General features: G+C 31.1%; 2 protein-coding genes across 8 annotated transcripts in view; one reads left to right on the top strand and one right to left on the bottom strand.

The window, feature by feature from the left end:
- The window catches only part of LOC123294017 (disks large 1 tumor suppressor protein), a 1,177,915-nt gene that overhangs the window by 632,772 nt on the left and 531,688 nt on the right, over window positions 1-13,455 (top strand). The gene's annotated exons all lie outside the window — the stretch shown is intronic.
- On the bottom strand, window positions 10,610-11,422 carry LOC123294026 (larval cuticle protein A2B-like). The gene is made up of 2 exons (XM_044875090.1): window positions 11,360-11,422; window positions 10,610-11,271 (listed from the first exon to the last, which is right to left on the bottom strand). Exons 1-2 carry the CDS (start codon window positions 11,369-11,371, stop codon window positions 10,675-10,677), a joined length of 609 nt encoding a protein of 202 aa, XP_044731025.1. The 5' UTR covers window positions 11,372-11,422; the 3' UTR covers window positions 10,610-10,674.

Here is a 13,455-nt window from a genome sequence, read left to right as displayed (position 1 = left end):
TCATATTTTCCTCAAATATATAGACTTATGCACTATATCGAAGGCCAACTGAGTTTCATTACTCCTAAGACACGATCTACAAGGATTTCGGGATATTTGTGCAAATCTATACATTTTTTATCCAATTATTTTAAATTTAAATGAGCTGAAAGTCAGTAGGTATGTAGGGTGTCATTCGAGACGCTAGATGTTATTAAAACGGGATCTCATTTTAGAAATTTGAAGGGGATAGGTTAAAAAGTGCGTTTTCGAGATTTCTATGGCTATGCACTCCTGTACAACTTCGCTAGAATATACTAGAAGGGCGAAAATTCATATGTCAATTGAGTTATGGTCAAAGATGTCCGTTTTAAGGCTATAAATATGGATAATCAAGAATGGGTGCAAATAATTTTAGGGTAATAAGTGCAAATGATGTAAATAAACCAGTATTCCAGGTAAATTGAATTTTTTTTTTAGTTTTTCAAAATAGTTTTAAATGAAACAGATGCAAAATAGCACGACCAGATCTGTGTATTATAATAAAGAATTTTTATAGTAGTGAAAATAATAAAATATTATACTGGTTAAATATAATACAAAAATTTTAGTTTTAGTATCATGCTATGCAAATGTTATTGCAATGTTGCTATAAAAGTTGCTCATATTTTAAAATAAATTCACTGCAGTTTAATAGTATACATTTTTGGTTCGGTACTTACCTACAAGAGGTCGTATACTGTACCATATCATCAAGAAATCAATACAAGATAAAAGTTATATGTCTTACACAAGAAATTTTAAATCAATATAACTAGATTAAGGATTTAAGGATTAAGGAGTAAAATCAAGGTGATACATTTTTTAAGGGAATTAATTATTTTAATTGGATTCAAATATAGAATAAATTGTACTAGATGATTGAATAGAGATTTTAACACCGATAAAGGTCTCGTCCTATACCAATTATAACAATTTCGAAATTATACATTTCTTTTGAACCACTCTATCGTTTCTTCGAAATCTACCGTTTTCACTCTTTCTCAAACATCGGGCATATGAAGGGTATAAAGGTAAAACTGTTAAATTAAGGACTATGTTGACCAAAAACATAGTCAGCGATAACAAGGTTAATGAAGACAAAATTTGAGGTAAACGGTAACGTTTAAAGAGGTTTGGTATCCCTACATGGTAAGAAATGGATGGCGTTTATAACAATGGTATGGTATAGAAACAAATACTATTATCTTTGTTAGCAGAAGTAATATTACAGTGTTGAATAGGGCTATTTACCAGAAGCATTGTGGGTATATCCTGATGTTCTCCATACTGCATTGACTCGTCCGCCATAACTATTGCTAATGTTACTATTCCCTCAATACAGTAAGCAGCATGAAGGTTATAAAGAAGGAGAAAGATCGCTATGTACTAAAGCATTAGCGCACCTGTCCCTGAAAATTTGTAGAATTTATAGTTCATTTTTCAGCCACCAGCCGCACTGTCATCAAGAAGTAGTATCTGCGAAGTTAGCTGTTTATGAGTACAAGTAGATGAAGTTAGTTGCATAATGTACAAATTGATAAATCATTTCAAATTAGCACACAACAGCCCGCTTTTATTGATACTACTTAGCGGTCGCAGCGCCTCACTTATTTTATCCATATTTCGGGGACAATATTTTCTATAGCGATCGTTCTCCTTCTTATAACCTTCATGGTAAGCAGTATGGCCATCACAACGATACTAACATAAAGATATCCAAAATAATTTCTTACCGTGTACAGATAGTTCCCGTGTACCATGAACTAGGAAATTTGGGTATACCAAAATTCACCTCTAACTATCTGTCCACGCAACCGATGTCGAAAATGTCTCTCAGAAATAATACATCCCTTCCCTAATTGGGGTTCTTGGAGTCGAACGACAAATGGATCTCGCGTGGATTTTCCTGTGCATCTACCGGTTCACAGTGCTGGTAGTATTAATTGATACTGACACGCGAGCATTACGGTATGAATCGTTATATGTAGACGTGACAAAAAATAAATGTTTTAAAATTACAAAAGCGAAAAAAAAGAACAAAAAACTTGATAAAAATAATTGACAAAAATAAATACGTATACGTGGGACACACAGATAATACTGGTAGTCTTTTTACGTTTAAACTAATTATTCATAATAATTATTATTAATTTTTGTCTGTGTTTCATATACTTATGGTAGGTATTTTATATAATATTTATATTTATATTTTATAATGATATACATTTTAATTGGTAATTATGTTGTTTTCTTTTGTTACTTGAACTTCACTTTCATTTTTTAATCAAAGATGTATTACAACTGCAATACAGTACAGACAGAAGCGTATCTTACTTGGAATTCGTGATGGGAGCCGGATCAGTCATAATTTAGATCCACGGATACGGATAATAAATGTTAATTTAATCGATTATTGGCTAGCATAATGTATATTATACCATGTATATGAAATATATCAAGGTATACTAAGTTTAGTCACAAGTTTGTAACGCTTAAAAATATTGATGCTACGAATAAAATTTTGGTATAAGTGTTCATGAAATCACCTAATTAGTCCATTTCCGGTTGTTCGTCTGTCTGTCGGTCGTGTGTCCGTCTGTCATCACGAAACTAAAAAATAACTCAAAAACGAAAAAATATATAAAGTTGAAATTTTGACAGCGTGTTCAGGTCGTAAAATGAGCAACATAGGGATTTTGGGTCCGCAGGACTTTTTTTTTTCTTTTAAACAGTTAGAGATAGAACAAAAGTAAGTGTATGAAATGTTTATACTAAGTTTAGTCCCAAGTTTGTAAAGCTTAAAAATATTGATACTACGAACAAAATTTTGGTTTAGATGTTCATAAAATAGCCTAATAATCCATTTCCAGTTGTGTTTGTCCGCCAACACAATAACACAAAAACTATAAGAGATATCAAGCTGAAATTTTTATAGCGTGAGGGCGCAAATTAGATTAGAACATTATAGTATGTATCATATGAGAATATCAGTTATGTGTGGCTTTCTAAGAGTGACTATCTTTCTTTACTTACATGACGTAAAAAAACAAACGATTGTACAATCAACACTGTCTATACATTGTATTTCAACAGTTAACTCAGTCAATTGCTTGTTTTGACTTGTTTACTTTACATTTATCCATATAAAATCACTATTTTTCGAGATTAGCAATTCCTCTTACCAGTTATGAGAAAACCACGCGATAAAATTTAAACAACGGTACGTTTTAGACTACCCTGCACTATAATAATTTCCAATTAAATTCTTATAAATGATACGCTCCTGAATCTTTCCTTATAATAGCTGTTAAATCAAATATGAAGACAACAAACGATATATGTATAAAAGAGTGAATGTAACTAATTCAATGAATATTTAACATACCATCTTTCTTTTTCATTAATTATTTAATACTTACATACTTTTTTTATATTATTATTACACTGACTATAATATTTAATGAACAAAGTAGGTTAAACGAACCAAATATCAGTACATAGCATGCATGCATTTGTCTTATAATACGTTTATACAAAAAGTTGCCAAAAAACGTGTTTATATACTCAATCAAGGTATTAAATCAACATTTTTTCTGTCCGTTTTTGTACCATGTATACATGTAATATATGTCAAGGTTAACTAAATTTAGTCCCAAGTTAGTAACGCTTAAAAATATTGATGCTGCAAACTAAATTTGGATATAGGTGCTCATAAAATCACATAATTAGTCCATTTCCGGCTGTCCGTCTGTCATTACGATAACTCAAAAACGAAAAGAGATATTAAGTTGAAATTTTTATAGCGTTCTTAGGCGTAAAAATTGAGGTCGAGTTCGTAAATGAGCAATATAGGTGAATTGAAATCTTGGTCAGTTGGACCCATCTTGTAAACCGTTAAAGATTGAACAAGAGTTTAAATTTTTCCGTAAACATCACTGTTTACCTGGGAGGGTGCAAATTGTATAGTATGTTTGTATCATATGGAAATATCAATGTATGTGTAATGTGACAGTGTATTCAACACTGTCTATACATGGTATTTCAACAATTAACTCAATCAACTGTTTTTTTTTACTTGTTTAACATGTTTTAAAAACGACAAATGGGGTAGTGATAAAATTTTTTTTAAAACAAAATGCTAGCATATTTTTCACAGATACAGAAGTTTAATTTCAGAAGTTGCAATTGTTTGAAAAACCAATATTTTGATCCAAAAAACTTTTGCGGGAATTTTTTATGGTTCATTCTCAAGAAAAATAAACAAACTCTCTATTGGATAGATTTGTTGTAAAATATTTTTTTAAATATTGCTACGCTTATAAACTTTACATAAAATTTTGGGATAACATTTCTCACTCTTTCAACCTTCCGTAAAAAGCGGCAAAAAGTCATAAAAATTTTTGATCAATAGTTTTCAAAACTAGAAAGAATAAACTTTCAGGAGAGGATTTGTCGGTTCCAAGTTCGATAATTTTTCGCAGAGATACAGTTGTTTGAAATTTTGATAAAATTTATGTATGTAAAGAATGTGGTCATGCTTTTATTTATGTTAGTCACGGTTTCTTGTGATAACTGACTGAATTAATAATACTGTGTTTAATTTTCATATTTTTGTGGTTGAAACTATTTTTGTGAACCACCTTGTTACATTCACAAATGATTTAAAATACAAGTAATTCATTTATTATTATTTAATAATAATACTAAAGAAATGGATGCATGATGTAAAAATTAATGCTAAATGTGTAACAAAAATATCGAAGGTACAACACCCATATAATTGACTTACACTTTTTTTATTTTAAGTAGATATTATAATGGTGTTACAATAAATTAATAATTGAATTATGTTTAATAATTTATATACAATTTAATAATATAATAATTTAATTATTTATTTATTTAATACGCATAATTTTAAACATACAAAAGATGAATTTAATTTTCATTTTTACATCTTCTTTTAAAATAATTGTTGAATTACGAAATTAAATTTCGAATTTTATGTGATCGTTAAAGTTTACAGTTTTTTATAAAAATATTATTTGTATACATTATTCATTATTCTGTGTACCCGAATATAACTGTGTTATTGCATTATATTAATAATAATAATAGGGTTTAACCTCCGTTCCTCAGTCATAGCGTCTATAACAGAGGCCATCCACATAATTATTTTTAATTTTATTAATTCAATTACGTCTGATTACAATAAAATTTTTATGTAGGGTTGGAGTCGGTTACTTTATTCTTGTCCAAGCGTTCTTATCTATTCTATGTTCTTATCCAAACGACGAAAGTGTGATTAATTTACCGACCCATTAATTATAATTGATCAGAATGCCGTTGCCTGGATTTGAACCAGCAACCTAATTCTAAATAGTAAAACGATTAACGTCGATTGCCATTTAACTCGCTCGGCCACTTGGCCTCAGTTTTATTGTATACTCGCTTATGGAATACTTTTATTATTGATGCAAAAAACTAAGAATCCCGAAGCAGAAACTATGAATCCCATACGGAATTTTAAGGAAAAAAGTGCTATGGCGTTTATTCATCTAAAGCGTCATTAACGAATAAATTAGTTATTCATTAATTATAATTTTAAATTTTAAGAATTTCTCGACTAATTACTAAAATTTTGATAATATCTAAACAGAGTTCTAAAACAAGGTTTGCATTTTTTGTTAGAGCTCTGAACCTAAATTTTTGGTAAATATCTTAGCGAAATTGTGATGAAAATTTGTAGTACACTTTATTTCCCAGAAAAAGTTCAGCTTTCGAAATATACGTCTCGAAGAAATATATTCTCGAAATTCCCAAAATTATAAACGAATCTTCATTCGTAAACGCAGTAGAAAAATTAACAAATGATTCTTCATCCTAGAATTCAGTAAAGAATTCACAATTTTAGTGTCTTTCGAAATTTTAAGAGTGTTAAGAATATGTTTACAATTATTTCCAAAACTGATAAATTCATCTCTGATGTTGCAAACTTTTGTTTTACATAATTTTTGTTCGTTCTCAAACACATTGAATAAAATATTTCGATATATTTAGATCATTTTTTTATTTTATGGTTGTCTGTGTTGAAATGTTCCAGTTTGTTTTCGGTAATGGATTTTTGATTTATAAGATAAAGATATTCGTTTGATAGTAATCTATGCAAATGTATTAATTTGACTGTATCACAACAAATAAACTATATAGAGTGCTCGATTTACATCTAGGCATATAAATATCACGAGTGTGACAGAGTACATCCGTTAAGCAATGCATCTAAGTGAGAGGTATTATATACATATGTTAAAGCTTCCATAATATGCGTTGAGATTCTTTCAAGACGCTTGGAGAGTGGGAGTTTCTTAGTTGAATAGATGAACTACAACATATAAGCCACGATATAAGTCTGCAATTTTACAACACCGATAATACCTCTTACTTAGATGCATTGCTTAACATATTTACTCTGTCATACCCGTGATAGTTATATGCCTAGATGAAAATCGAACATTCTGTATATAAAATATTATAGATAAAGACTTACTTTCTTTCAAGAATTTTGTATAAAATTTATGACTTCATAAAACTAAACCTTGAGTTATAAAAAACAAAAAACTGATTTACGACCACGACCAACCAACTGACTATACAAAAATGTAGTCGTAAAATTTTTGTATTTTTGGTTATATGTCATATCAATAAAATGTCAATTATCAATTTATATTTTTATTGGTTACAAAATGTAATTATATGTGATAAATGTATTTCAAATGCACAAATTATAACAAGTTACAAAATGAAAAAGTTTGCCAAAGGGTGTGTACATTGCCTAACTGTCGAACGTAATCAATTTTTGATTTAATGTAACAAGCAAGATGAAATAGGCTCATCAAAGAAATAAGACGTTATACAGGTTGATTCAAAATACGATATACTAGTAAACCTCGGGCCAAGGGCGTATTTACGGGGGGGGGTAATAGGGGTAACTACCCCCCCCCCTTCAGAAATCAGGAAACAAAAACGAAAATCGTTTCTCAAATAAAATTTGAAGTTTGACAAAAACAATGGAATAGATGAATCTTAAAGAGAAAACAAAATCAAATCTTCGGTAGTAGTTAGTTCCCAGAGTCATAATTCAATTATTGTATCGAAAATCAGATTTAACCCTCTCTTACAGTTACAAGGCGACTTCTTGAAGCTATTACCCCCCCTAAGAAAATGTCGTAAAGACGCCACTGCCTCGGGCATGGTCTCATATATTCCTTGATCAAGAAAAACAAAAACATCATCAAGAGAAATACAAAAGTTATGAACATATGGTTCAAAGCTTTTCATATTCAAGATGCATCGTCTTTCCATCAAGGAAAAGAACAATTTAAAAAAAAAATAAAAATGGTTGGGAGGATTTGAGCTTGGGAAGATTTGAAAATTTTAATGGTTCCCCACTGTTGCAATGTTAACCTACTGGATCTAATTTTCTTGTAAACATGTATGAGTATGAGTATGGAGGTTAGCGGCCCATGCTCGAGCATCGGGCCTCGAAGCAATGATTCAGAGCACCTAGCTAAATAGACCCTTGTACTCTATCCTCGCTACACTTTTCAGTGGCTATTATAACAAACTGATGTACTGAAACCCAAGGTCTGCCAAACGCTGAGTTTCCTAATTTCTTCTGGTTCGACTATGTCCGGACCAAACTATTTCCTTCGCTGCTGTATGAGCGCCGGGCAGTAACAGAGAAAGTGGATCGATGTTTCTTCTGAATTTTCTCCGCATCTGTCACACGCGGGAGATTGTCTTTTTCCAATCTGATGTTGGGACTTGTTCAGGTTATCATGCCCTGTGATTAACTCTACGATGACTCTAATATCAGCTCTGTTACCGAGCGAGTTTCCTTCACCCAACAGGCTTTTGGCAATTCGCCCTCTCTCGTAGCTGGTCCATGCCTTTAATTGTTGGTTTTTCAGATTATCTGCTAATCTGTTAAGACGTTCTTGGTATGGCATCCTCGCAAGCTTTTCTTGAGTGGGAGCCATGGTAGAAATGGCAAACATGTATACTTGAATTTAAAATATTCATTCGTCAATAAATTGGAATAAGGGAGCCATTTTTTGAATTTTCTTAACAAATGAGCACATCAATTTTGAAGCTCAGTTTTTTGGGTTTTATTTTTTTTCTTAATAGACTATTATTTTTTTGTCAGATTATGGCAAGTAGATTGTAAAACTCATAATCTATGCAGATATCACTAATTTTTGTTGACAATATTTTTCTTACATCAAAATAGCCAATTAAATGAACTATATTGTGTTAATAACCTTCTTATATAACATGATTGTAATAGAATTAGTTGGAATGCAATAAATTATTTGTAAAATGCAATAAAATGACAATGAAGGATATATTACTTATTTTAATTATTATCTAATAAGCGTAAATTATTACAATTACTATTAATTATATTTGTAAATGTTAATGTTAATATGCAATTTAATTATAAAACAATGTAAATACGTTTTATTTCCTATTTATTATGTCTCATACCACAAGTGTGCAGCAATCTAATTTTTAAATCAGTGCTAATTAATACCAGTAATACCACTAAAACAACGCAAATCTCAAAAGTTTTTGGTATGCTAATTGATCACATTAGGGGAGTCTTAAACTACGTTTTGCAAGCAAAAAAAAGTTATGCCACCTGAGTAATTCGTGAAAAACTGCAAAATTTTTGGACATTATTCAGTTTTTTCAGTTTAATTCAAAAACTATGAGCTTTTGACATTGTTTGCTAAAAGACGCAAGAGAATTATCGTCCCATTCTTAAAGGTAATGAATATTGAGCATACAGTTTTAAGCGATTGTCACACAGGGGAAAACTTAGTTTTTTGTTTAACTTCTTACTATAGGAAGTTATTGTACTGGGCCCCATTTTCAAAATCGAAATTTTCAAGATATCTTTACGTTTCATGGGTAGGACAAGGTCAAATGACTAATTTAGTAAAAACTTGATGGCTGCATTTATAAAAAACAACTGACCATCTTTTGTCCTATTTCAAAGTGAAACCATGTACATTTTTTCATTCCCTCGAAACTAAGGAGAACTGTGTTTTGATATTCCCACCCGTTTTTGAAAAAATTAACTGGAAACTAAAAAAAAATCACACGTGTTTAATTTACCATGTACATGAGTCAACAGTTGACATTAATACTTGATATAATACAATTTTTATGATCATTTTGGGTGGATATATGTCTATAACCTTGCCTATTTTTGCCTAAGAGAATTCTATCAATCTATTTTTGGATTTCCTAGAACTACAGTTTCTATACTTCATGATATTGATGTAATAGAACAGGTTCTAGATGGGGTTGAGTGTGCAAAATATGAGTACCGAAATTTGTCAATTGATTCTTGATCAGAAAACCTTATAGATTAATATTGTGGCTCATTTTTGTAGAAGCTTATTTTTCAATTCTTAAGACGATGTTTAATTCCCATGAGTAAGACAGAGATACTAAATATTTCAGTCTTACACACTGTTATTAATAAGAATTATAACATCTTCAAAGAATTAAAAGTTGAGGCTTTAGAATTAAAGAATCTGTAATTTCTCTTCAGAACTTTCTAAAGGATGTTCAAACATTATTTTAGAATTTTGATAAGCTCTAAAATATAATTTTAAGACCCGTTTTTCAGCTTTTAAAATGGCCTTTTTGGAGTTTTTCCAAACATTAAACTGTTAATATCTAGAAAACGAAAAGATCACAAAGAGCCTTTTTGACGTTGTCATTTAACTGTTTCTTTGGAGGACTGGGGGGGGGGTATACAAAAATTGGACCAATAGGGTTTCAGGCAAGATTCACAATATGAATCTATAAGCTTTTCTGATAAAGAATCAATTGACAAAATGCGGTACTCATATTTTGTATACTCAGCCCCATCCAGCGCCTGTTTTATCACGAATAGCCATTCTTTAAATATTTTCGTTGTATGAAATTCTTTTAGTCGAATTTATAAAAGAAATCACAAGAAATTTTATTTGCACAACATTTAAAATTTGTAAATCCAAGAAAATAATTTTATTTTCCAATTCAAAAAATATTATCAAGTATAAATTAATATTCTAAATAGCGAAAGGTCAAATATTGTATGTGCCATATTTTTTTAGATTCTTGGGTGTGTCGATTGTGATTTTCCATCTGAGCACGTGCCATATGAAAATATAATAATGCAAACATTTATTCAATATTAAAAGAGAATATCAAGAAAAATGGAAAAGATATTATCAGTATGAAACTGTTTACTGTTGTTTGTAAATGTTTTATAAATAGATTTTAGAGAAATACAAAAATGTAGTTAAAAAAACACCAAGAAATTATTATGCATATCGAAATGTAATTTTCTTAATGGAATTTTATATTATTTAAAAAAAGAGGTGTTGGCTGGGTGACTATTTGGAAATCATGATGAACGTGACTAATGGTTGAATTTATTTACAAACAACACTGTTAAATAAAAGGTGTTAAATTTCAAATAAAAAGAAAAAACAACAGTTTTTATATTAAAAAAATCATATTTTTTAATATTTTCTGCTAAAAAAAACACATTTATACAAAGTACAAAAATAAATAACACAGTCTATAACGGATTTAGTGGTGGTATAAAGCTGGAGCAGCTGCGTAGGCAAGTTGTGGAGCAGCGGCGTAGGCAAGACCTGGGTGAGCAGCGTATGAGAGAGCTGGGGCAGCGGCGTATGAAGCGTAAGCTGGAGCAGCGGCGTAGTGGAGAGCTGGAGCAGCACTGTATGCAAGAGCTGGAGCAGCTACTTTAGCGATAGCTGGAGCAGCGGCATAAGTAGCAACTGGGGCAGCGGCGTATGTGGCTACTGGAGCAGCTACTGGTACGGCAGCTTTAACGGCAACAGCTGGAGCGGTTTTGCTTACAACAGCGTTGAATCCGTTGACTGGATCAGCTGTGTAGTCAACAGTACGTTGGGAACCGTCTGGTTCGACTAAAGAGTATTGTCCTTGAACTACATCACCACTTCGGCTTTCGTGTTGGCTTTTGCTGTCTCCGGTTAAAGCATCAGTTACACCATATGAGTATGAGTATTGTGGGTTTGGATCGTATTCACTGTCGACAACGGTTTTGGTAACGGCTACGGCTGGTGCAGCTGCGTATGCTAATGGAGCAGCTGGAATAAGTCCAGCTCGTGCAACAGCTACGAGAGCAGCGAATAAGACAAACTGTAACACAAAGAAAATCACCAAAAATTAAATAACAATCGATCAATCACAAACAACACTTTTATTTTTCTTAACGAATTTGTCGTACCTTGAATGCCATGTTTGAAATGGTTTTGTAGATTCGAACAATTTACAATGTCTCTTTCATGAATACATTACCTTTTATACAAAATATTTACAAGGGCAAACTCCCCCTACCTTATCAAAAAGACAGCGAAGAAGTTTTTTTCTTTTTTAATTGACAATCTTTTGTATTGTACCTTGTTGTTTTTTTAATACGTTATAAGGAACTTCTTGTAAGTAGTAGCTATGTTACAAATCAGGGTTGTCCACTTGTTATTATCTACATTTTTTAAATATTTGATACAATTTTAAGTAATTAAAATATTACTTCCGCTTTAAATACATATAAATTGTATTTTATTCAAAAATTGTGGTATACCGTAAAATGAAATGCGCTTTCATGGCCTTTCTTAGTAGCATAGGTTTATTTTGTATTACTTTCAGAAAAATGCATATTAAGTGTCCAAGTCGGGTCGTTATCATTCTACAGTGGGCCTGCGGTAATCCTACAAGCGTTTTGCAAGATGGTTTCGAATTATCGAATTTGTCGGACTATAGAGTATTGCCACAAACCCCACGTAGTCCGGACTTTTTAATAACAATATCTTGTAATCCGACCAATTACGTATCAAATTGATAATATTCCAATCATTTTCTAATTTCAGGCACGAAAAATTCATGTATTTATGATAAATCTGCATTGTAAAAACCATTATAGCTATGTCGGATTACAAGGAGTGTCAGATTAGACACTGACCAGATTAGACGCAGGTTTACTGCAGTTAAAAATAAGTTTGTAGCTTTGTCTGCAGAAACATTTGAACAAGACAAAACGAAAGTTGAATGAAACATTTCTACCCAGATATTAACTAACAAATAAGTTTTTTATTGTTCTATCGGAGAATGTTAAACCTTTTTTAATCGATAAGGAAATCTGGCTTTACTACTATTTGTATTATCTTTTTCATTCCTAACTTTACCTACCAAGTTCCTTAGGTTTCTTTAATAGCCAATTTAGATCCTAAACGGTAAGAGATTTTTTACTTAATTGCAATAATGACATATTTTTAAGTGGCATTTTCTCCGAAAGCTAAAGTTTAAGTGTTTATCTGAGTCACCCAAAGAACTAGGTCCAATATGATGTCTACAACTTTTGTTTAAGTTATTTTTTGATTGGCTAACTATAAAACGAGATACTTAGGTGTATAGATTAAAATGGCCCACCCTGTATATATCCATCATTATACCATGTATATATGAAATATACATAGTATATTAAGTTTAGTCCCAAGTTTGTAACGCTTAAAAATAATGATGCTAGGAAAAAAATCACCTAATTAGTCCATTTCCGTCCGTCCGTCCGTCTGTGAACACGATAACTCAAAAACGAAAAAAGATATCGAGCTGAAATATTTACAGCGTACTCAGGACGTAAAAAGTGAGGTCAAGTTCGTAAATGAGCATCATAGCGCAATTGGGTCTTGTGTTCGTAGGACCCATCTTGTAAACCGTTAGAGATAGAACAAAAGTATAAATGTAAAAAATGTTCCTTATCAAAAATTAAACAACTTTTGTTTGAAACATTTTTTCGTAAACATTACTGTTTACCCGTGAGGGCGCCAATTAGGCGGAAATTTTATAATATGTGCTATACTTGATTATTAGTTATGTATGTGTCACATGTTTGTATGTGTAATGTGATAAAGAAATCAACACTGACTATGTATGGTATTTCAACAATTAACTCAGTCAATTGTTTGTTTTCACTTGTTCTAACATAGTTCGTTCATGATGATAGACGTCTTCTATATAAATAATTTTGTGCAACCCTATAATTGTTATAAATCACAGTATGTTACTTGTATTTAATTGATTGGTTCAGTTCAGTTTTAAAATAATAATTTTTTTATTATAATAATATCTAATTGTAATATTAGATAGATAATAATTACGTCATTAAAATAGTGGTAACTTCAACAAACTACATATTTAAATATAATATCATTACGAATACACACATTAATACACCAAATACAGTTTTACAAGAGTTGCCATCGAGTATATTACCACCATAGTACTATTATAGTTTTAATACCCGGAATTTAACAATTAAGTTATGCA

Source organism: Chrysoperla carnea, chromosome 2 (assembly GCF_905475395.1).
Source record: "Chrysoperla carnea chromosome 2, inChrCarn1.1, whole genome shotgun sequence".
NCBI classification, from domain to species: Eukaryota; Metazoa; Arthropoda; class Insecta; order Neuroptera; family Chrysopidae; genus Chrysoperla; species Chrysoperla carnea.
The sequence above is the reverse complement of the archived record's forward strand: the minus strand, read 5'-3'. Positions and strand labels throughout refer to the sequence as shown.